Source organism: Salmo trutta, chromosome 21 (genome assembly GCF_901001165.1).
Source record: "Salmo trutta chromosome 21, fSalTru1.1, whole genome shotgun sequence".
Lineage (NCBI taxonomy): Eukaryota > Metazoa > Chordata > Actinopteri > Salmoniformes > Salmonidae > Salmo > Salmo trutta.
Genome location: NC_042977.1, coordinates 1,977,570 through 1,999,803, shown reverse-complemented (window position 1 = coordinate 1,999,803; position 22,234 = coordinate 1,977,570). Strand labels below are relative to the sequence as shown.

Genomic DNA, 22,234 nt, shown 5'->3' with positions numbered 1-22,234 from the left:
GGAATTGTCCATAGAAATCCGAGACAGGATTGTGTCGAGCCACAGATCTGGAAAAGGGTACCAAAAAATCTCTGCAGCATTGAAGATCCCCAAGATCACAATGGCCTCCATCATTCTTAAATGGAAGAAGTTTAGAACCACCAAGACTCTTCCTAGAGCTGGCCACCCCGCCAAACTGAGAAATCGGGGGAGAAGTGCCTTGGTCAGGGAGGTGACAGAGCTCCTCTGTGGAGATGGGAGAATCTTCCAAAAGGACAACCATCTCTGCAGCACTCCACCAATCAGGCCTTTATGTTAGAGTGGCCAGACGGAAGCCACTCCTCAGTAAATGGCAAATGACAGCCCACTTGGAGTTTGCCAAAAGGCACCTAAAGACTCTCAGACCATGAGAAACAAGATTCTCTGGTCTGATGAAACCAAGATTGAACTCTTTGGCCTAAATGCCAAGCACCACGTCTGGAGGAAACCTGGAACCATCCCTACGGTGAAGCATGGTGGTGGCAGCATCATGCTGTGGGAATGTTATTCAGCGGCAGGGACTGGGAGACTAGTCAGGATCATGGCAAAAATGAATGCCGTGAAGTGCAGAGAGATGAAAACCTGCTCCAGAATGCTCAGGACCTCAGACTGGGGTGAAGGTTCACCTTCCAACAGGACAACGACCCTAAGCACACAGCCAAGACAACGCAGGAGTGGCTTTGGGACAGGTCTCTGAATGTCCTTGAGAGGCCCAGCCAGAGCCCGGGCTTGAACCCGATCGATCATCTCTGGAGAGACCTGAAAATAGCTGTGCAGCAACACTCCCCATCCAACCTGACAGAGCTTGAAATGATCTGCAGAGAAGAATGGGAGAAACTCCCCAAATACAGGTGGGCAAAGCATGAAGCGTTATACCCAAGAAGACTCAAGGCTGTAATCGCTGCCAAAGGTGCTTCAACAAAGTACTGAGTAAAGGGTCTGAATACTTATGTAAATGTGCTAGTTTTTTTTTTTTATAAATTTGTATGAAAGTGCTGTTTTTGCTTTGTCATTATGGGGTTTTTGTGTGTAGGTTGATGAGGGAAAAAAATAATTTAATACATTTTAGAATAAGGCTGTAACGTAACAAAATGTGGGAAAAGTCAAGGGGTCTGAATACTATCCAAATGCAATGTAGCTACGAAACTTTTAATAACTCTACCTACACGTACATATTACCTCAATTACCTCTACACCTGTACCTCCTGTTAATTGCCCCGCTATTGTTATTTACTGCTGCTCTTTAATTATTTGTTATTCTTATCTCTTACTTTTTTTGTATTCTTAAAACTGCATTGTTGGTTAAGGGCTTGTAAGTAAGCATTTCACTGTAAGGTCTACACCTCTTGTATTCAGCGCATGTGACAAATACAATTTGATTTGATTTTAACTCCCCTATGCACATGTGTTTTGTCACCAAGATTGAGCATTAGCGTAGCTAGCTAGCTACCAAAGAGCCTCAACTCTTCACATGTTGGCTACCATTACTCAAAAAATCTTTGGCTTGACATTTTCTCTCTAGTCGGTCAAGTTTGCTGTCTAAGAAGCTGTTTATGTTCAATAGTTACTAGTAGCTATGTTAGGACCAAAACACTGTCTCAGCTAGCTAGTTAGTTAACTTAGCAAACTTTTTAAGGGTAGTCATTATAAGAGTAACTGGTTAACACTGTGGAAGCCCGCTGTGCTAAAGCCTAGGCATTGGTCTGGTGACTTGGATGGGTCTCTTCAAGGAGGAGGTCAAAGGGGGGTGAAGTGTTACATTGGTGGTTTGGTGACCACGCTCACGTGATAATTGAGTTGTCTGAGACCGGAAAAGTTGCATTGTCTGGCGCACTTGAGACCTGGGTTAGAACCCAATCGGTCAAACTAACATTAAATGGGGTGCACACATCATTTTGCCTGATTTCGAACACAGTCAGCTATATTTGGTGCCGTGATCTCTGAGTATGAGGTCAAACGGGGGTGAAATGTGACCGAGGTGGTTCAATGAACCACGCTCTTTTGATGAGTAACCTTTAAGACTTCTGTTAGCTTCCTGAGCTCCTCCCCATTATGTTTAGCTAAGTGGGATACCACAGTCTTGTGACATGCAGGAGACCTGGTTTGAACACAGTCAGTCACAAGAGCAAGATGAAATAGGCAGTGGAAAGGCTATCATTAGAATGGCTATTTAACAACTAATGGAGGCCAAATTATGTTTTTTGTGACACTTCCTTCTAGCATTTCGATCGCGGTCTATGATCACCATAGAGGGGAACGGAAGGCATGGCCATGTTCCAGAGAGTCTTAGCTTTCAGGAATGGGGTCATTATAGCATATAGGCAAAACGGTTCAAACGCTACAGCCAAATTCATACGAAGACAATACATTCAACATGCCACAAAAACTGGCTTCAGAAACGTCTAGAAGCTTCGGTTAACCACAAAGAGCGTTTGATTCTATCTGTTCTCGTCTACCTTTGCTGGCTGGCAAAGTACCAGGATGTGGTCTCTGGTACTGAATCTGAATTCTGAGAATTTGAATATATTAAATATTAAAACTTTGAAATGATCGTTTGTAAACTTGATCCACAGACAATGAATGCAAAATCCACCAAATCAAAAGGGAATACAGTGCCTTCACACCCCTTGACTTTTTCCTCATTTTGTTATGTTAAAGCCTGAATTTCAAAAGTATTAAATTGAGATATTTGTCACTGGCCTACACACAATACCCCATAATGGCAAACTGGAATTATGTTTTGAATTTTTTACAAATTATACTGAACAAAAATATAAACGCAACATGCAACAATTACAAAGACTTTACTGAGTTACAGTTCATATAAGGAACTCAGTCAATTTAAATAAATTAATTAATCTGTAATCAATGGATTTCACAAGACTGGGAATACTGATATGCATCTGTTGGTCACAGATACCTTAAAAAAATAGGTAGGGGCGTGGATCAGAAAACCAGTCAGTATCTGGTGTGACCACCATTTGCCTCATGCAGCGTGACACATCTCCTCGGCATAGAGTTTATCAGGCTGTTGATTGTGGCCTGTGTAATGTTGTAACACTCCTCCTCAATGGCTATGTGGAGTTGCTGGATATTGGCAGGAACTGGAAAAACGCTGTTGTACACGGGTGACATGTCTGGTGAGTATGCAGGCCATGGAATATATTTTCATGTTCCAGGAATTGTGTGCAGATCCTTGCAACATGTGGCCGTGCATTATCATGCTGAAACATGAGGTGATGGCGGCAGATGCATTGTACAACAATGGGACGAAGGATCTCGTCACGGTATCTCTGTGCATTACAATGGCTATCAATAAAATGCAATTGTGTTTGTTGTCCGTAGCTTATGCCTGCCCATATCATAACCCCACCGCGGGTTATGATTGGTCTGCGGAAGCCGGTTAGACATACTGCCAAATTCTCTTAAACAACATTGGAGGCGGATTATGGTAGAGAAATGAGAATTAAATTATCTGGCAACAGCTCTGGTGGACATTCTTTCAGTTTGCATGCCAAAACTTGAGACATCTGTGGCATTGCAAATTTTAGAGTGGCCTTTTATTGTAACTGTGTAATGATAATGCTATTTAATCAGCTTCTTGATATGCCACACCTGTCAGGTGGATGGATTATCTTGGCAAAGGAGAAATGCTCACTAACAGGGATGTAAACAAATTTGTGCACAAAATGAGAGAAATAGGCTTTTTGTGTATATGGAACATTTCTGGGATCTTTTATTTCAGCTAATGAAACATGGGACCCAAGATTTACATGTTGCAATTATATTTTTGTTGAGTGTAATTAAAAATGAATAGCTGAAATGTCTTGAGTCAATAAGTATTCAACCCCTTTGTTATGGCAAGCTTAAAGTGGAACTGAAAGCATTTCAGCATCATGAAATCTTATTCAAATCTGTTCTTATACACCCCAAGGAAAAATATGACACTTTTTTTTTTTACATTTTCTGACTAGCCAGCACTTAGATATGGTCATTTTCATGTTTTCATAAATTCATAGAATGTTTGGGAATGGTAGTAAGGCATTTGTGAAAATTCTATAGCAAAATAGAGATGGTGAAAGCGGCCGTGCGTTTGGACACTTAATAGTCACTTTAGTAGATAAAACATGTGGTTAATACCATTCCATTGACACCATTCCAGCCATCACTATGAGCCGTCCTCCCCCTAATCATCCCTAGCTTCAAATTGGCTCATTCATCCCCCTTCCTCTCCCCTGTAACTATTCCCCAAATGGCACAACAGAATCATTCAGATTGACCAAAGCACAGCATATGACAACCATCTTGTATAACTGAGGGATGTTTCCTTTTATATCTGAAAAAGGACAAAGTAGTAGAAGTAGAAACTTCTGCGTCGCTCATCTTCACAGTGGCAATCCAGCCAACATGGGTGTCTTGATAGAGGTCAACTGGTGAACCTACAGTACATAAACAAATGAGAAGCAGACCTGATGTTAGAATATCACTTATTCAGGTCACCTATACCATCAGGGCTCTTGATTGTTTGGTTGTGTTTAATTCACTAAGGTGTTTGTGTCATATAAAGATTAAATCTATTGTTGGGCTGGAACAACCAATAGTCACCACAGCAGGTTGTCCTATCCCATTGAGGCCTTTTCCAATTCTGTAATGTCCATACATTCTCCCACCTCTTATGAATAAAGTTCTCAACAAATTATTATTGGGTCAGTGCCAATGGAGTTTTTTGGGACAATAATGTCCTCCTATGGACATCATATTGTACAATTTGTCTCCAGCCTTTGTCAAATGAATGTCAGATTTGACTTTTCGAAGCAGGTTAGGAGAACTTGCGCAGAAGGTTAGAAGAATTGACGTAACAGGTTAGGAGATTTACTTTAAGGTTAAGAAAAGGATTAGGGTTAGCTCAAATGAAAAATAATTACTTTTGCCGTTAATTTTACAAAAGCTGGATCCCTTCTAGCAATGACCCCTTTTCATAGGCCTAGATTTTTATTGATCTGTCGTCAGTGTCAGCAGAATAGGCCTATTCTACCAGCCTATACTACCATCGTATTAAAAAAGATTCTGCTAATGTCTCCAGTCATATAAAGTGCAGCCACATTTTTCCCATGCAAAGTAAATACATGTCTTTGATATAGCCTATAGGCCTATGCCACTACACACTCATTAATAGCATAAATGATGATCCAATCTACTCATCACATTAGGAATAGTAGGTTTACATTAGTCTGCAAATTTGATGATCAATGCATACAATCCTTTATTATAAAGGTGCACTTTTATTGTGAGAAAATTGCTTCCCCAAAACTTTACACACGCGCCACCTATGTAAGAGACATGCTAATAGCTAGACTACAAGCTATCTATCTAGCTAACTTAGTCTTGTTGTTAACACCTGGTTAGCATAATAGTTAAACTAAACTCGAAATTGATCAGACTTACCAGTGATGAAACGATCGGAGTAGAACCTGTACTGACAGCTTTCTGGGTGCTGGTCTTGACGGGCAAAAGGTTCTTTGCTTATCTGACAGTTCTTGAGTCTTATCTCCTTGGTGTTTCATGATTGCAGGTAATCCTGTTGTCTTTCCTGCCTCGTTAGAGCAGCCAAATACTGCACAGAAATTGACCGTGGTGATGAATTAACTCATTTTAGGCACTGTTATCACGCAGCTTGGGGTAGCCACTCAGCTGTTGTTGTCGAAAGAATTGATGTGGTGGTCTTTCAACATGGCTGTCAGGAGGTGTCGTACGTCAACTTCAACCCTTCTATTGTTGTTTAGATCTCCACAGCAGTTAGCAATCAATGCACTGTAAGCCTACTTCTATTGTGTATCCATATATGAGGAAAGTATGTATTCTGTTTTTTACCAGTCATTGTGCAATGAGAACGCAATAGTGCAGAGATATTGTTTAGAGTGAAACTAACGTACCGGTACATTATATTTAGGTAGTAACCTTACATCCCGGTTGCCATGTCTAGCTGCACTACCTGATAACTTTGAACTATAGACCTCCCATTTTAGTTTGAGCTCAGAGCGACACAAGTGGACCAACCCTTTCCTTGACAGCATTGTCAAATCATCACAGAGATTCAGATGATTCATATGACTAAAGGGGCGAGTTAACCCAATGCAAACTTCATTAACTTCTTATGGAAGTTGGCAGTATTGAGTAGCTTGGATGACTAACGTGCCCAGAGTAAACTGCCTGCTACTCATGCCCAGAAACTAAGATATGCATATTATTAGTAGATTTGGATAGAAAACACTCTGAAGTTTCTAAAAATGTTTGAATGATGTCTGTGAGTATAACAGAACTCATATGGCAGGCAAAAACCTGAGAAAAATTCCAAACAGGAAGTGGTTTGTAGTTTTTCAATTGATTGCCTATCCAAACTACAGTGTCTGTGGGGTCATTTTGCACTTCCTAAGGCTTCCAATTGATGTCAGCAGTCTTTAGAACCTTGTTTGAGGCTTCTACTGTGAAGTGTGGATGAATAAGAGCTACTGCAGTCAGAACACTGCCAGCAGGGCATGAGGCTCAGGCATGCGCGCTCAAGTGAGAGGTAGCTCAGTTCCATTGCATTTCTGAAGACAAATTATTTCTCCGGTTGAAACTTTATTGCGGATTTACGATAAAAACATCCTAAAGATTGATTCTATACATCGTTTGACATGTTTCTACGAACTGTAATGGACATTTTTGAGTTTTCGTCTGACCTGCACGTCATGAATTTGGATTTGTGAACTGAAGGCGCGAACAAAAAGGAGGTATTTGGACATAAAGGATGGACTTTATTGAACAAAACAAACATTTATTGTGGACCTGGGATCCTGGGAGTGCATTCTGATGAAGATCATCAAAGGTAAGTGAATATTTATAATGCTATTTCTGACTATTGTTGACTCCAACATGGCGGATATATTGTATGGCATGTTTTTGTGTCTGAGCGCCGGACTCAGATTACTGAGTATTTCTGTAAATTGATGTGGCTCTCTGCAAAATCACCGGATGTTTTGGAGGAAAAAGATTACTGAACATTACATGCCAATGTAAACTGAGATTTTTGGATATAAATATGAACTTTATCGAACAAAACATACATGTATTGTGTAACATGAAGTCATATGAGTGTCATCTGATGAAGATCATCAAAGGTTAGTGATTAATTTTCTCTCTATTTCTGCTTTTCGTGACTCCTCTCTTTGGCTGGAAAATGGCTGTGTTTTTTTGTGTGTAGGCGCTGACCTAACATAATCATATGGTTTGCTTTCGCCGTAAAGCCTTTTTGAAATCAGACACTGTGGCTGGATTAGCAAGAAGTAAAGCTTTAAAATGGTCTATAATACTTGTATGTTGAGGAATTTTAATTATGAGATTGTTGTTTTGAATTTGTCGCCCTGCACTTCCACTGGCTGTCGTCATCTCGATCCCGCTAATGGGATTCAAGCCATAAGGAGACAGCAGCCCTTTCCTGCAGTCAAATGACCAAATCACCCTCTGCTGACCTCATTGGTGGAATGTTAATATGTTTCATAATCAATCAACTATTTTTATTTATACATAAAATCTGGTGTTTCTATGTGAAACAGTTTTGTTATACTTCAGTCTTCTGTGATGTACATAAAGTGTAATATTGGGATGCAAACTCAAAATGTAATATATTTCAACTCTTTATCTGACATGGCACAATGTCTTTTTCTTTAAACCCAGAAACTTTTGTTTCAAAGTAGATTTAAGTCTATCAAGAAACCCTCTGTGTGACTGATTTAGCCCACTGAGTAAGTACAAATCATTATGCATTACAAATATTCAGACACACAGCTATTTCGGATAAAAATTTTCGCAAGTGTAGCCTAGTCTATTTGGCATTAAGTTTGATGATAACTCAAGTAAAGATGCAACAAAAAACTCTGTTAAAATCCTTTGAATGAGTGACTCGTGTATTGCAATGTTTTCATGATGGGATTTAATTTAAACCGCCATTGACATGAGTTTAGTGTATCTCCAAAATTTGCGTAAATATGACCTTTAGTGATCTCCAAAACAGCCTGATACTGAAGCACCAGTCCCAGGAAAAAGAATTGCACATTTATTAGGTCATAAACGCCAGTAGAGGACGCTAAACCGTTGGAAGGATGTCATTTATTAAAAGCAACTCTTTCAGCACCTCTGGACTGGAGTGGACAGCGACCAGAGCTGAAGCGATATGAATGGACAGATTTAGATTTGGAAAGCCATTTTAACATATATTCATTGATTTCTTTTATATCAATAATTGAATTTGTTCATATAAAAAAGTATTTATCGTTATAAAAACAAGAACATTTATATAAAAAAATCAACTATATATTTTTTTTTCAATAAAACATCCTATGATAATGACCTTAGTGGGTGCGGGATTACATGTGCATGCTCCTACATAGACTGTCTGCTCCCACTAACAGATAGACAGGAAGACACAGGTGAGCAACACAGGTGAGCAACATGGCCGCATGTGTACTTCTCCAAGACAGAAGGAGAAATTTGATAATTCTCCACCCTCCTCCATCTTAGTTTGGCAAAATCTTTGCTATACATGGCTCTTCTCTCGCTGTCGAGGATCCCGCGAATCTGTGATCCGCGGCCCGCCACTTCTTTATAAATCAAGCAATACTTAATTGACATTCAAGACACTTGAAGATCATTGGGTTTCAGTCTAAAATCATGCTAAATATATGCTAATATATCCGGAATACAACAATTATTGATATAAAGAAAATATATATTGATACAAAAATTCAATTAACATATGTTAAAACGTCTTTCCTTAGATTTTAAGAGAATCAGATATTTAGAAGTTGGTGCTTGAAATAGACCAGAGCTGTGTTCGAGTACCGATAATAACATCATGTATACTACATAATTCATGAGTATATACTACACACTAAACTCAGCAAAAAAAAGAAACATCCCTTTTTCAGGACCCTGTCTTTCAAAAATAATTCGTAAAAATCAAAATAACTTCACAGATCTTCATTGTAAAGGGTTTAAACACTGTTTCCATGCTTGTTCAATGAACTATAAACAATGAATGAACATGCACCGGTGGAACGGTCATTAAGACACTAACAGCTTACCGACGGTAGGCAATTAAGGTCACATTTATCAAAACGTAGGACACTAAAGAGGCCTTTCTACTGACTATGAAAAACACCAAAAGAAAGATGCCCAGGGTCCCTGCTCATCTGCGTGAACGTGCCTTGGAGGCAAGGAGGCATGAGGACTGCAGATGTATCCAGGGAAATAAATTGCAATGTCCGTACTGTGAGACGCCTAAGACAGCGCTACAGGGAGACAGGACGGACAGCTAATCATCCTCGCAGTGGCAGACCACATGTAACAACACCTGCACAGGATCGTAACATCTGAACATCACACCTGCGAGACAGGTACAGGATGGCAACAACATCTGCCCGAGTTACAGCAGGAACGCAAAATCCATCAGTGCTCAGACTGTCCGCAATAGGCTGGAATGAGGGCTTGTAGGTTTGTTGTAAGGCAGGTCCTCACCAGACATCACCGGCAACAACGTCGCCTATGGGCACAAACCCACCGTCGCTGTACTAGACACGTCGCGGTTAAGTCTCACCAGGGGTGATGGTCGGATCCGCGTTTATCGTCGGAAGGAATGAGCGTTACACCGAGGCCTGTACTCTGGAGCAGGATTGATTTGGAGGTGGAGGGTCCGTCATGGTCTGGGGCGGTGTGTCACAGCATCATCGGACTGCGCTTGTTGTCATTGCAGACAATCTCAATGCTGTGTGTTACAGAGAAGATATCCTCCTCCCTCGTGTGGTACCCTTCCTGCATACTCATCCTGACATGACATTATTATTTTTTTTACCCTCCAGCATGACAATGTCACCAGCTATAACTGCTCGTTATGTGTGTGATTTCCTGCAAGACAGGTGTGTCAGTGTTCTGTCATGGCCAGCGAAGCGCCCGGATCTCAATCCCATTGAGCACGTCTGGGACCTGTTGGATCGGAGGGTGAGGGCTAAGGCCATTCCCCCCCAAAAATGTCCGGGAACTTGCAGGTGCCTTGGTGGAAGAGTGAGGTAACATCTCACAGCAAGAACTGGCAAATCTGGTGCAGTCCATGAGGAGAACTGCAGAACTTAATGTAGCTGGTGGCCACATCAGATACTGACTGTTACTTTTGATTTTGACCCCCCCCCCTTTGTTCAGGGACACATTATTCAATTTCTGTTCGTAACATGTCTGTGGAACTTGTTCAGTTTATGTCTCAGTTGTTGAGTCTTATTATGTTCATACAAATATTTACACATGTTAAGTTTGCTGAAAATAAACGCAGTTGACAGTGAGAGGGCATTTATTTTTTTGCTGAGTTTATATACTATTAGTTCATTTTAGTATGCTGTAAATGAACGGTATCGTTTCAGTTGAGTGTACTAGAGCTTCTTCTGTCTACAGGAAGTTGATGCTGTTTTACGATTTCGGGTGTGTTTGTAAATTCAATCTGGAGTGCCAGAGTGTGCTCTGGCCGTTCGTAAATCCAGAACATTGTCAGATTGTCCATTTGTAAATTCAGAGCATTTCGCTCTTGGAGCATTCAGAGCACACACTAGATGCTATGGCCGAGGAGTAGGGTTGATCCGAGCATTCTGACCTCACAACGGCAGTCAAGCACCCAAGCTAACTGGCTAACGTTGGCTAGCTACTTCCTTAGCAGAGCTGGGAAGACTGTTTTCATGTTTTTCAGAGCATTGGTGATTGTAACTGTGCTGCTGGCAACAATTTAATTATGCTTTTTTGCCAATGTTTACTGACACAGGTCATATTCAACGGGTGTTGAGCATTCATAAATTCATCAGTTATTCTGTGCGAGAGTGCTCTGAAATCAAAGTAGATAGCCAGAATTAACAATGTCCATTGAAACGCACAACGACTATACCACTTAGCTAAGAATGATGTGAATAATCAAGTCAATAAACGTTGGGTAGTTAGATAGCAGATAGTTAATATACTGCCCGGCAAGTTCGATGTATTAGTAGCCAACTAATAATAGGTAACTAGCTAACATACCGGTACATACTTCTGTAATGCTATGCGGTTCGTAAGGATAGCGTAGCTAACAAATTGTCAGCCAACATAACGTGTAACGTTACTTAATTAAAAAGTCAATATTTTATTACATTGCTCAACATTGTCTTAACATTTGTCGTAATCAGTTAAAGCAATGAATATGTATCCGCTCACGTCTGACCTCGGCTGCATATTTTCTGCCATTTTATTCAAATCTGAAAATGTTGTGAAGCCACGCCCATTTTCTGAAGAATTGCATTATGGGCCCTAAAAGCACGGAAATAGTATGGTTAGTGCGGTTAGTATGAGTATTCGAACACAGCTCAGGTTTTTGTAATACCACTTATTGTCGAAATAATATTAAACTAGGTCTACTCTAGAATACTCATAATACTCAGTCGACTATGATATGTGAAAGAACTGTTAAAATAGGATGATAACGCCTAATCTACATGTGCGGTGATCACATTGTGATTGACTTATTATAAAACATACATTTTCATTTTATAAAAAAATATATATATTAAAAAAGTGTAGTGAGGGAAGCAGGGGGTGTAGCCTTATTACTATTTCACATACCTGATTTGTGGAGAGCTGTGCATTTGGGGAGATGAATAGCTGTACAACAATGTGGAGTGTTGAGGTGGCCAAACCAGCCAGAATAGCCCAAGTGAGAGGCAAGGGAAGCATACTGTAAGTGGCAAAGAGGGTGAAAAGCACGTATCCGACTCCGTCGCCCAAAAGTCCGTAGCCCAATCCAGCCGCCAAAATCTGCGTGGCCATGACCACCCACGTCACCACGCCGCTGTATTGCAGATAGCTGTGAGAGGTCGTGTCTTTTCGGACTACCACTAAGGCACAAATGACCACTTCGATGCCAGTGAAAAAGCCCAAGAGCATTCCTTTGATGGGATCCATTGGCGAAGACGCAAGAGTTAAATGTAAAACCAACAGGGTTAGTTTGGTCACCACATCCAAAATGTTCATCACCACCACTGATTTGCGCCTCTGGCCCAAAAAGTAGCGTTGGTACAGACGCTCGAGGTCCCGAGATTTGAAAGAATTGCGTAGAGTGGGAAATATTACGCCTCTGTATGTGTAGCCCCAGTTCAAGAAAAAGTCTGAGTTGCTCGGAGCGCAATCGATTTGGAGAAATCCTAGGTCACTGCTCGCACGCTCGGGGAAGACTTTGGTTCCCCCATTGTTGTGTCTGTCGCCTACCGAGGTCCTACCCGCAGACTGTTTCCGTAGGCTTTGGTCGTAGTGCTCATCTGGTGTGATGCCTTTCGCTTCGCTCTGCTCATGGATGAACCTCTGCTCAGTGATGTGTCGAACCGCGTTCTGCCACAACAACCTTTTGGGTCGTGTGCTGCTGTTGCTGGTTGGCGTCCTGTTGATGGTGTAGAGTTCTTCGCTTGCACTGGAACATCGAACTTCAGACAATTCCATTGTTTTCAACGTGGTTGGTGATTTACCCCCTGCTTTTTAGATGTTAGCCAAGCTCAGCGAATCTGGGGACATGTCTTGTGCACATAGAATCGAGCTGGCATGGTTTCCTTGGGGTGTGTCGAGCTGAATTGAAAAAGTGGACTTGTTGGTCATTGTCACACACCCAGCAGTCACGTAAAAATTCAAGAAGTGGTCTCTTGAATAAAGATACTTTTCATCACTGTCAATGCAGCTCAATCGCACATGCATAATTAATTAGGCAAGGTGTTAGAAACTACAGTGCCTGCCACCATGTGCCAACGGTCCGCACCATTATTACAAGGCACCGTTGTCAGTGCATTCTGAAAATGAACATCTGCAAAATGAACAGTATTCACATCCAAAAAAAGCGAATTTAACACACCTGTGCACTCATGTTTGCATATGAGAGGACACAAGAATATAGATAATGCTGTAATATTGTTGACATGTATTCAAGTGTGCTTGCCTCATGCGTCTCTAACGCAGCATGTCCTCCTGGTTTTTCCATTCGTTTAACAATGAGTGTTCCATGGAATGAAACCGAATATTTTGTTTTTCCTTACATTAAGGTCATGGTCCCGCGTGCCCAGTCAACTGAAGAGTGGAATGAATATAGTCCAGGATTTTCCGTAATCTTCAACATAACCGGACGCCTCGCCTGAACGATTTGGGCATCACATTGAGTAGCTCTGATGAAAATAGATCAACGTCGAGAGCTCGAGACCCTGCGCGCAACGCGCCCCTCCCCCATCATCATGTCGGGGTTGTTGGATGAATGCAACACCTGGTGAAAGAAGCTTCGGATGGCGAGAGAGGCAGAAGAAGACGCAACTCCCTCGCGCAGCGCATAGACTGCTTACAGCAACAGCTGCAGTCTGCGTCTTTTCATTTGAATATAATTCCTCCGTTCAATTTAGATGAAAAACACCAACGAAATGGGGTTTTACCCAGCAGAAATCTGACGGTTTCCAAAATAGGATCGGTAGGCTTTGGGAAAACTAGACTGTCGCCCCGTCTTTCCTCATGTGGTTGATTTGGTACTAAGGCTGAGTGTGCAGTGTATGAAATACATTTGCAGAAAAGCTGCTGGTCAGTGGAGGTAGGGCGAAGCAAGTCATATGTGTCTAGCTGACGTCAGACCATCCTCTCCCTCTCTCTATTGCGTTCCTTTTGTCTCATCTGACTGCTGCAGCAACAGACATAAGGCACTGACTGCAAAGCAAGTGGAGCGAAGCGGAAAGGATTAGGGCAAGAATTGAGGAGCAGACTGGAAGGGAAAAAACAACGTGTAAAAATAAGAATCAATTCTACTCTTCCCATTTGTCATGGGATTAGGCGAGCCTAGGTGTGATGAGTCCCTTACAAAAATGAGAAGAGGATTTATTGATAACATGTATTCTAATTTATAATATTATATTCTAATATTTTATATTATATTCAATACGTATGAGGACAGATGTGATTAAATAGATGCGAAATTAGACATTTTATATCACTCACAAACCTAATCCTGGCTGTGATGATGATATAAATAGAGGGAAAAAACAATAGCAGTTGGCCTAACGCAAATACACGCCTACAATTTGCCCTAGAAGTCGACAAGTCACAACTAACTCATGATAGGGCAGGCTATGTGTACGAAATAATTTATTATCAGGGTGTCAATATCAGGATATGGGGATGAAAGCGTCTGCGAGTTGAGCAATACAGTGAGTCATCTCTCCCTCATTGTCCCACCTCCCATTCTATAGATACATTGGAATATGAACATATAGTGACTTCAGGTCTGTGTAGTGCGTGTGTTCGGGAGAAGCTCCCAGTTAATGAGGGGCTATTTTGGTTCCTCTCTAGGATAGGATGTCACACTTGCTGTGAATACACAGGACGGGTGGCACATCAATTAAATTATGCCAAAAGTGGCAAATTAATGGGCTTCCGTTATTGGCTGCCACTTCTGTTTGCTTAGAGAGAGAGAGAGTGTGTGTGTGTGTGTGTGTGTGTGTGTGTGTGTGTGTGTGTGTGTGTGTGTGTGTGTGTGTGTGTGTGTGTGTGTGTGTGTGTGTGTGTGTGTGTGCGCGTGCGTGCGTGCGTGCGGGCGGGCGTGTGTGTGTGTGTGTGTGTGTGTGTGAGAGAGAGAGACGTCACACGTTTTTCATGACAGAAATTTGAAGGAGAGAAAGATTGAGTGTGCACATGTGCGTGCGTGTGTGTGCGGGCATGTGTGTTATGGTGTGTATTTTTTTTACGTCACCTACTCATTTCCTTATAGAACTATGGAGGAGATATTCTGTGTAGGGTTGTGGCGAAGTCAGCAGGCAACTGTCATGCAAATAACTGCCAGTCTCACGGTAATTGATCAATAATTAACATAAACAGGTTTAGCATCTCTGGGCTTCAATGCATAGCCTACAAGCCACTGATGCTAACCTTTGGAACATCTAGGGCTACATTTTAAAAAGTCTGATCAATGTAATATATCCTACACCATCACAATAAATCCATTATTTATTTTAGTCAGGTCCAAAGAAACATTAGGTTATTAAGAAAATGCAGCCTATTTCAGAAGAATGTTAGGCCCTGATCTGGCTATGCCAGACAAGATTTTCTTACAATTCCCGTGGTATTATTTTAGATTATTTTATAGTTAGAAGAATACAATTGAACATAGCTGAATAAAATTAGAAAGGATGTGTTTCCAAAATGATTTTCAGCTATTCTGTGTTGAGCGGTTAACAAAGTGATCATTTGAAACAGGTCTTCCTATATGCTTAATTTTGAGTTATTTGTGCAGCTTTAGTTGTGATACCAACCTTAGGCTATATGTTTTGATTTCTAAAACATTCTAAGGCTGCATCGTGCAAATCAAATGATTATTTGAAAAAAGTTGAAAGTCATGTGCTCTGTTTCTTGCGCAGGCTGCACACACTGCATCAGTCTCTCATTCACAATTTGACAAGCACTTGATAATATTTTCACCCATCAGACTATTCTCAATGTAATCTAGTCTTTACATATAACCTACTAATATAGACTGTGTGTGGAATTATTTTTTATTTTGAATGGCCCTCAAAAAATATCATGTTATAAGTAGCCTGCACTCAAATAGAGAATGGAGGTTATCTGTGGTTACGTTTTTAATACGCCAGGTAGGCAACACCGGTTATAAAGCGGATTAGAGTGCTTAATTTAAAGGAAAGTTGAGAAATAAATATTGTGGGCCTAGCCGATAGAAAGCTGATGGGATCCTCCTTTTTTTAATAGAGTCCCATCAAAACTCTGTTTTCTCATGCAATTACATAGCAGAGCTTCTAGAAATGTTGATAACCACTAATCTCTCTTGGACAAGCTAACTTTGATCAATAATTGACACCAAACACACAATTAATTCAAACTTTTAGTAAAATTTACGATGTGAAAAATGAATGCCGGAAAACCTTTGAAACCATTTACATGATTTTATAGGTATTATGACACGTCCACTGTGGCACGTCCACTGTGTCAGACTATACATAACAGCCCTAATTGTGTGTATGTGTGCATGTGTGTGTACGAGCACATGTGAGTTTGAACATGTGCATTCTCTGTCATCCCAGAACTGCATGTTAAGTTTACCATATTGGACAGCATGCTCTCTGGAGCAGAATGTCCGCAGAAACAGGAACAGACAATGAGTAGATAAGAATTATACTACAAAGTCCCCACCCACTGCCAAAACCAAGTATGCCAAAAATATGTTATGATGACAATGCATGTAATCCATTTTCATGTGACATTTTCCAAAATACTTATATATGGTTTATTAGTTTAGCTTTAAATGATGTTCACCTTATAAAGGCTTCATAAAGCTTTCATGCTATCAATCAAGTTACTAAATGTACCGAATGCGACTCACTTTCCTTTCAATCTTTTTTCCCAGATGTTAGCAGAGATGCATAGTTTTTTTTTTTTAAAGAATCACCAGTCAGGATGATGCAGACAGCTCAAGAGCTATGCTTAGATATGCAGAAAAATACTTGGTTTAAATGTAATCTGGCACTTTATGATATTATCATGATATTTGTGTATTAATTATGATGCCATGATACTGTATGTGCCTGTCTTGATGATGTTCTCAAAGATCCCATGTACTGTGTTGTAATTTGGATGTAATATTCTAGACATGTTAGTGCAGTATATTGTATAACTAGCCATAATGACCATCGTTATGTTTGGAGGAAAAAAGGGGACGCTTGCAAGCCGAAGACACCATCCCAACCGTGAAGCACGGGGGTGGCAGCATCATGTTGTGGGGGTGCTTTGCTGCAGGAGGGACTGGTGCTCTTCACAAAATGGATGGCATCATTAGGCAGGAAAATTATGTGGATATATTGAAGCAACATCTCAAGACATCAATCAGGAAGTTAAAGCTTGGTCGCAAAAGGGTCTTCCAAATGGACAATGACCCCAAGCATACTTCCAAAGTTGTGGCAAAATGGCTTAAGGACAACAAAGTCAAGGTATTGGAGTAACCATCACCAAGCCCTGACCTCAATCCTATAGAAAATGTGTGGGCAGAACTGAAAAAGTGTGTACGAGCAAGGAGGCGTACAAACCTGACTCAGTTACATCAGTTCTGTCAGTAGGAATGGGCCAAAATTCAGACCCACTGGGAATGTGATGAAAGAAATGAAAGCTGAAATAAATCATTCTCTCAACTATTATTCTGACATTTCACATTCTTAAAATAAAGTGGTGATCCTAACTGACCTAAAACAGGGAATTTTTACTTCCGGCGCCAACAAAGATGGCCGCCTCGCTTTGCATTCCTAGGAAACTATGCAGTATTTTGCTTTTTTATGTGTTATTTCTTACATTGTTACCCCAGGTAATGTTAGGTTTTACTTCATACAGTCGGGAGGAACTATTGGATATAAGAGCAACGTCAACTCACCAACATTACGACCAGGAATACGACTTTCCCGAAGCAGATCCTCTGTTTGGCCTACCACCCAGGACAATGGATTGGATCCCAGCCGGCGAGCCAAAACAACGGCGCCGCAGAAGGGGCAGACGTAGCGGTCTTCTGGTCAGGCTCCGTAGACGGGCACATTGCGCACCGCTCCCGAGCATACTACTCGCCAATGTCCAGTCTGTTGACAACAAGGATACAAAACACGTATACAAAACACTGGGATGTACCCAAACAAAAGAGCGAGGGTAAACCTCAAAGAACGACACAGGACGAGACCCGTACTACACAATGCACAAAACACGCAGCACGGGCTGAGACAACGCCTGTGCTGCGTGTGTACGTTTGTTTATCCCATGTGTAACTCTGTGTTGTTGTTTGTGTCACACTACTTTGCTTTATCTTGGCCAGGTCGCAGTTGTAAATGAGAACTTGTTCTCAACTGGCCTACCTGGTTAAATAAAGGTGAAATAAAAATGTATTAATTAATAAAAAATAACAAATCTGACCTTTCCCTTGGGTATTAAAAAAACTAAAGGTGTGAAACTGGAAGGAAATTGTGTTGGGAGAGAGTTGAGTGATTGACTAGACTGGTGGGGGTCGGACGTGCAAGCGGCTCGGGCAGGTCGGTCTGGCTGAAATTTTATATAGAGAATGTCATAATAAAGACAATCTAAAGTCTGTATTTTTTCAAGAGTTTTTCATTTGTTAGGCTATTGGGGGTGCATCACAATATTTATTATTGAATTACCTTTGATCTAGTTCAGTCTTATTAATCACTTAAAAATGTTTAATAATATTCTCTTACCTAGCTTGATGACTGTGGCCATTTTTGCCTACTTTTTGTTCTAAATGGAGACGGCATATTGGTTTGTGTAAAAATGCATTAAATTAGCTTTAGATTCCCAAAACAATTCTGGGGGATGACCCCCCGTGAGGTTATGTCTCCCCACTTCTAAAATCAAAGTGGCACCCTTGCTAATATGACCCTTTGTAAAGGTCTCTCATGGACTCTCATGAACATGTCAGTTGTTTTGCTCTAGGACACCTACAGGCCACACAAGACTCATATGAAGGTCCTCCAGAACCAGTCGGAAAATTTTTTGGGAAGTATATATGGAGACTGTTTAGTGATAGAGATAAGGGATTGAAAAATTTAACACAATAAAATCCTGATCATTCTTATACAGTGCCTTCGGAAAGTATTATGACCCCTTGACTTTTTTCACATTTTGTTAGGTTACAGCCTTATTCTAAAATGTATTAAATCATTTTTTCCCTCATCAATCTACACACAATACCCCAAAATGACAAAGCTAAAACAGCTTTTTAGAAATGTTTGCTAATTTATTACAAATAAAAATATCACATTTACATAAGTATTCAGACCCTTTACTCAGTACTTTGTTGAGGAATCTTTGTCAGTGAGTACAGCCTCGGGTCTTCTTGGGTATGACGCTACAAGCTTGGGCTGCCATGTGCCTTTTACTGAGGAGTGGCTTCCGTCTGGCCACTCTACCATAAAGGCCTGATTGGTGGAGTGCTGCAGAGATTGTTGTCCTTCTGGAAGTTTCTCCCATCTCCACAGAGGAACTCTGGAGCTCTTTCAGAGTGACCATCGGGTTCTTGGCCCATCTCCCCCGATTGCTCAGTGTGGCTGGGCGGCCAGCTCTGGGAAGAGTCTTGGTAGTTCCAAACTTCTTCCATTTAAGAATAATGGAGGCCACTGTGTTCTTGGAACATCCAATGCTGCAGAAATGTTTTGGTACCCTACCCCAGATCTGTGCCTCGACACAATCGTGTCTTGGAGCTCTACGGACATTTCCTTCGACCTCATGGTTTTTGCTCTGACATGCACTGTCAACTGTGGGACCTTATATAGACAGGTGTGTGCCTTTACGAATCATGTCCAATCAATAGAGTTTACCTCAAGTGGACTCCAATCAAGTTGTAGAAACATCTCAAGGATTATCAATGGAAACAGGATGCACCTGAACTCAATTTCGAGTCTCATAGCAATGCTTAAGTAAATGTTACTGACCGGCTCGAATTTGGTTTTATGTAGCAACATTTTAAATTGTGTTTTTTTTTATATTGGATAGAAAATAGAGACTCAGAGCTAGAAAACGGTATATCATACACTACAGTTGAGGAACAATGGGAAAGTAATTCGGCTTTGAAAGTTGATAAACTTGTAACCTCACTTTTGAGAAAATGGCCTTAAAATGTTTTGGTACCTACTGGAGAGCTCTTCTTTGTCTAAACCCATTCAGCATCGTTCACACCCTCTTAAGCTTTATCCCCACCCATCTCTTTATGGTTTGACCCGAGCGTTCTGTCCTAACAACAGCAGTCAAGCACCTAACTTAACTGGCTAACGTTGGCTAGCTTGTTAGCTACTTCCAGACACAAATGAGAGAACAGCTCACTCACCATTTCACTCGCCCTAGCAGAGCTGATTAGGCTGTTTTTATGTTATCCAGAGCGTGGGTAACTGCAACTCTGCTGCTGGCAACAATTTATGCTTGTCTTAGGTCTCTCTTTATGTAGTGTTGTCTCTCTTGTCGTGATGTGTGTTTTGTCCTATATTTTTGTAATCCCAACCCCCGTTTCTTCAGGAGGCCTTTTACCTTTTGGTAGGTCCTCATTGTAAATAAGAATTTGTTCTTAACTGACTTGCCTAGTTAAATAAAGGTTAAATAAATCAAATCAAAATAGTAGAGTATTTTGTTAAGACATATTCCAAGCTAGCTAGCTAGCTAGGTTAAAAATGTACCATAATCCCCAACTCATGACATTACTGCCCTGCATGAATCTGCAGGTAGCTAACCAACCATGTAGTTAGCTAGACTATCTTACCCATATACATCATGGATGGACGCTTCTCCCTGTCACAGATTTCATGGTTTCCTTTAGTTTAAAGATATAATCCGGTGATAGGCGTTTTCTCCATCTCCTTAGCTATGATACTCTAATTCCACTGATTTCGAAACTTGGTCCTCCAGAAAATAGAGAGCAACACTTATGCAGTTCTACTACAAGATATATATATATTTTTAAAGCTGCGTTAGACAGGATTACCTACACATACTGACTATCTCAAATAGACAGAAGCGTGCTACATGGCAGACCAATCCGAACTCATCTCTCAGCATGTGCAGCCCACTCATTATTCATTGATAGCGGGAAGGTTGCTGACTTTTTCTATGGCTAAACCCTCTAGGCTCGTAACTTAAGAATTTTATTCGTATTTACATATGATTTACAAGTTTGTTATTAAGGCACATGAAAGTTCACATGTTCCATTTAGGCATTTTTGCCCAAAAATGCATTTTGATAAAACAAAGTTTACGTTCAAATGGCTCTCCTGTGAAGAAGTGACCCGCGACATACTACTAGTTCCTGAAACGAGTCACAAATAAGGTGTTTCAGTTTTTTTTATTTTAATACATTTACCAGAAATTCTAAAAACGTGTTCTCGCTTTGTCATTATGGGGTATTGTGTGTGGATTGCTGAGGATTTTTTTTAAATCCATTTTAGAATAAGTCTGTAACATAACAAAATGTAGAAAAAGTTAAGGGTTCTGAATACTTTCTGAAGGCACTGCATCTCTTCAGAACAAAATTTGTTTAGATTTGTTGGGGGGGTGACTATCTGTTGCTCCATGTAGTGAATCTGTTATTCAATGTGTTTGCTTGGGCTAAAAGCGGTAAGGCCCAATTAAAATGTTCATGAACTAGTGCCAATATTAATTAGTCACAGATCACAATCCTGTAATAAAGAGAGGAAGGGGTTCTGTCTCTAATGTGTCTGTTATTCTGTGTTTTATTCTGAAATTAACATTTACTTTTTGTCTAGTAGTAAAATCTCCAATATGTTTATTATGGATATTTACAATTGCACCTCTTGTCATCTGAAGCATTAAATAGCCAAACTCATACATTGTTTACATGTTGAGCTATGTTCTCAATTTAAAATTATACTAGTAGACAATGTACAGTATATGAGGCAAACCACATAACAGATCTTGTACATGCCTTTTAAGTGCTGACATATGAAATAGTTTTGTGCAAATCCAACCCTACAGTATGAAAGTAAGGACATGAGAATTAGGCTACAGGAGATTAACATTACAGGTAACATATTATGAGCTTCATTATAGTTAACTTCATTCATTTTAGCAATGTTGCTAGCAGAAAGTTTGCAGTTTTCCCATAGATGTATAGAACAACCATGTACTGTCTATCACTGAACCTGGATAAGCTAGAGACTCGGCTAAAACAGCTAACCTTTTACGTCAATAATATGCTGTTTTTATCAGCATTTTGTTGGCTTTACCATCGTGAGAGAAATGTAACTAGCTAGTAACTTTATACCTAGATACCTTTCAAGGTTAGATGACTTTTCTCAAATCGAACCTCATTGTGGCTAGCTACTTCTTGTCCCTCATGCTAGTCTGAACACAACCAAATATCGTTCCAGAAACGTCAAAATTAAAAATATTGATATGGCCAGCATTTTAGACCATTTCTTCTCTCTTGCTGCAGCTTTAGCTCATCTCGAAATAACAGACAAACGCTGTCCTGCGTCTCTACTACTTTTTGTCCTTTTTCGGTTGTTTTATCTCGAGCTCCATATATAAACTGCCTGACTGACTTCTCACTCCTTCTTCATCGTCCTCCTCCTCAATCACTGGACTCAATCGC

At 40.6% G+C, this 22,234-nt stretch overlaps 1 protein-coding gene across 2 annotated transcripts in view; it reads right to left on the bottom strand.

Moving 5' to 3' along the window:
• The window catches only part of adcy8 (adenylate cyclase 8 (brain)), a 280,096-nt gene extending 266,472 nt beyond the window's left edge, over positions 1-13,624 (bottom strand). For both annotated transcript variants that reach the window (XM_029703947.1, XM_029703948.1), the window contains exon 1: positions 11,689-13,624. In XM_029703947.1, the coding sequence (XP_029559807.1) occupies positions 11,689-12,558 (870 nt within the window). In that variant the 5' untranslated portion in view covers positions 12,559-13,624. The remainder of the gene's footprint in view (positions 1-11,688) is intronic.
• Between the last annotated feature and the right edge of the window lie 8,610 nt (positions 13,625-22,234).